The 2,961-nt window shown below is 39.9% G+C and overlaps 1 protein-coding gene across 1 annotated transcript; it reads right to left on the reverse strand.

Moving 5' to 3' along the window:
• On the reverse strand, positions 1 to 2,730 carry LOC107949865 (uncharacterized). The gene is made up of 4 exons (XM_016884636.1): positions 2,518 to 2,730; positions 570 to 705; positions 352 to 527; positions 1 to 267 (listed from the first exon to the last, which is right to left on the reverse strand). Exons 1-4 carry the CDS (start codon positions 2,728 to 2,730, stop codon positions 1 to 3), a joined length of 792 nt encoding a protein of 263 aa, XP_016740125.1.
• Between the last annotated feature and the right edge of the window lie 231 nt (positions 2,731 to 2,961).

Genomic DNA, 2,961 nt, shown 5'->3' on the forward strand with positions numbered 1-2,961 from the left:
TCAATGTCTTTCTTTATTCTCAGTCGCCTGGCCGGGATATTCGTGATTCTTTACATATCGCAGTATGTCGTGATACCAGGGGTGATCATCCTTTTCTTCATCATCATCAATGTTGTAACAATGGGTTGGAGCCTCATAAATGCTCATTTGGATAGGCTTCATATCCTCTTGTTTATTTACCTTGATCCTAGAGGCTAATGTAGCCAATGCGTCGGCCATTTGATTTTCATCTCGTGGGAGATAACAGAAGGTAATATCATCAAACTCCTTAATTAATTCCAGGACCAGCTTTTAATAATTAATAAACTTGGAGTCTCTTGTCTCTCATTCACCTTTGAGCTGATAAATTACCAATGCAGAATCCCCATACACTTCGAACACTTTAATTTTTCGTTCAATAGTTGCACGAATTTCCATGATGCATGCTTCATACTTCGCCATGTTATTTATGCAATCAAAATCTAATTTGCTAGTGAATGGGTAATGATCACCATCGGGAGATACCAAGACTGCCCCAATCCCATTGCCTACAACATTCGAGGCTCCGTCAAAATTAAGCTTTCAAGGACCGTCTTCTTGAAAGTCTTTTTCTGCGGTTGCAACATACATCAAATCCTCATTCGGGAAATCAAAGTTTAGTGGCTCATAATCTTCCAGCGCTCTACTGGTCAGAAAGTCTGTTATTGCACTCCCTTTTACTACTTTCTGGTTCACATAGACTATATGAAATTCAGACAGCAGAATTTGCCATCCGGCCATTCTTCCATTCAGAGTAGTCGACTCCATCATGTATTTCAGAGGGTCCAGTTTAGAGATTAACCTAGTTGTATAGTACAACATGTATTGTCTCAATCTCCGAGTTGTCTAGATCAGGGCGCAACACAACTTCTCAATTGGTGAATATCTTGTCTAGCATTCAGTGAACTTCTTACTGAGATAGTAGATCGCTCTTTCTTTTCGTCCTGACTCATCATGTTGGCCAACCATGCATCCCATGGAATTTTCAAATACTGTCAAATACAGTATCAGTGGCTTGTCTGGGCAAGGTGGCATTAACACTAGGGCGTTGGACAAGTAATGTTTAACTTTCTCAAAATTTTTCTGACACTCTTAATCCCATACACCTAGGTTGTGTTTCTTAAGGAGACGAAATATGGGGTCACATTTCTTAGTTAACTGTGAAATGAATCGAGCAATGTAGTTTAGTCTCCCTAGAAAACCTCGAACTTCTTTTTGAGTATGCGGCGGGGGTAGTTCTTGTATAGCCTTTACTTTATCTGGATCGATCTCAATTCCTCTCTCACTGACCACGAATCCCTATAATTTTCCTGATCTAGCCCCGAATGTGCATTTCGTTGGATTTAGCTTTAGCTGGAATTTCCTTAACCTTATGAACAATTGACTTGCACATATTCCCCTTCTGTTCAAGACTTTGCAATCATGTCATCGACATAGCCTTCTATCTCTTTATGCATCATGTCATGGAACAAGGTTACCATGGCTCTCTGATACGTTGTTCCCGTATTTTTTAGTCCAAATGGCATCGCTTTGTAGCAGAATGTCCCCCACATCATTATGAAGGTGGTCTTCTCCATGTCTTCAGGATGCATCCTAATTTGGTTGTATCCGGAGAAACCATCCATTAAGGAGAACAGTGAGTAACTGGTCGTATTGTCCACTAAGGTATCAATATGGGGCAACGGGAAATTATCCTTGGGACTGGCTTTGTTTAGATCTCTGTAGTCCACACACATTCACACTTTCCCATCTTTCTTAGGAGTAGAGACTATGTTGGCTACCCATTCTGAATACTTGACCACCTGTAAGAAACCAACATCAAACTGCTTCTTAACTTCTTCTTTTATTTTCAACAAGACATCAGGTCTCATCCTTAGGAGTTTTTGTTGAACTGGTTTACATTCTTTTTTATGGGGAGTCGATGTACCACTATATCAGTGTTTAACCCGAGCATGTCTTGATAGGACCATGAAAAGACATCCTTGAATTCTTAGAGCAACTCAATAAGATCTCGCTTAGTCTCTGCATCAATGCAAGCTCCAATTTTCACTTCTTTCCCCTCCCCTAAGCTCGCCACTTCTACCGACTCTTTATAAGGTAGGATCTGTTTTTCTTTTTGTTCTACCATTCTTAACAAATCAGGAGATAAGTTACAGCCTCGATCATCTTCAAAATCCTGAGAATCCTCTATACCTATGTCTTGCTCAAAAGGGGACTCTGAGTTAGTTGCAGTGTTGTTCATATCATTAATATCTGGGGACCTGTTATTAAGGTGAAGGGAGATTCAAAGAAAAATAATCTGAGAATAATTATATGCACAGTATGTTTATGAATGGAATGGAAAGAATAAAAGAATATTTGCTCAAAATGAGACTGAATGATATATTTTATTGAAATAAAATTTTAGACATATGTCTTTTACAAAAGGTTCTTGTTGCTCCCAGGCTCAGAGCAACAAGTGTGTTTTTAATATTACTTTGAATTGACTTTAAAAGTTACAGGGATCTCCTCGGCAGTCCAATTAATTAGAACGCTTCCCGGCTCGTAAGGGCGAATGCCTGATGAATTCCCTTCTTCCACCTCTTCCTCGTATATTGCATTGATGCTTAGATTCCCCAATATTTCTTCTGCAATTCCCTTTCTCAATGTCATCCGCTCAGAGTGAATAGTTCCCCCTGATATGAAAGTTTTGGATATGTGAGGGATTATCATGGGCTCCCATTTAATCTCTTCTCCATCCAAACGCGCTTTTCTCCTTTCCCGCTTCTTCTCCAACTCTTTCCTCTTTTTCTTTGCATCTGGCTTATATCCTAAGGCAAATCAGTCTTGTTTGTCCATTAATCTGGGTATCTCTACCCTGCCTTGGAGGTATTTCCCCAGTCCTTTTCCAGGTAGAGCCTCTTTTCCACCATCATTTGTAGGCCCATCCTTATTGTTTTGGAT

Source organism: Gossypium hirsutum, chromosome D03 (genome assembly GCF_007990345.1).
Source record: "Gossypium hirsutum isolate 1008001.06 chromosome D03, Gossypium_hirsutum_v2.1, whole genome shotgun sequence".
NCBI lineage: Eukaryota > Viridiplantae > Streptophyta > Magnoliopsida > Malvales > Malvaceae > Gossypium > Gossypium hirsutum.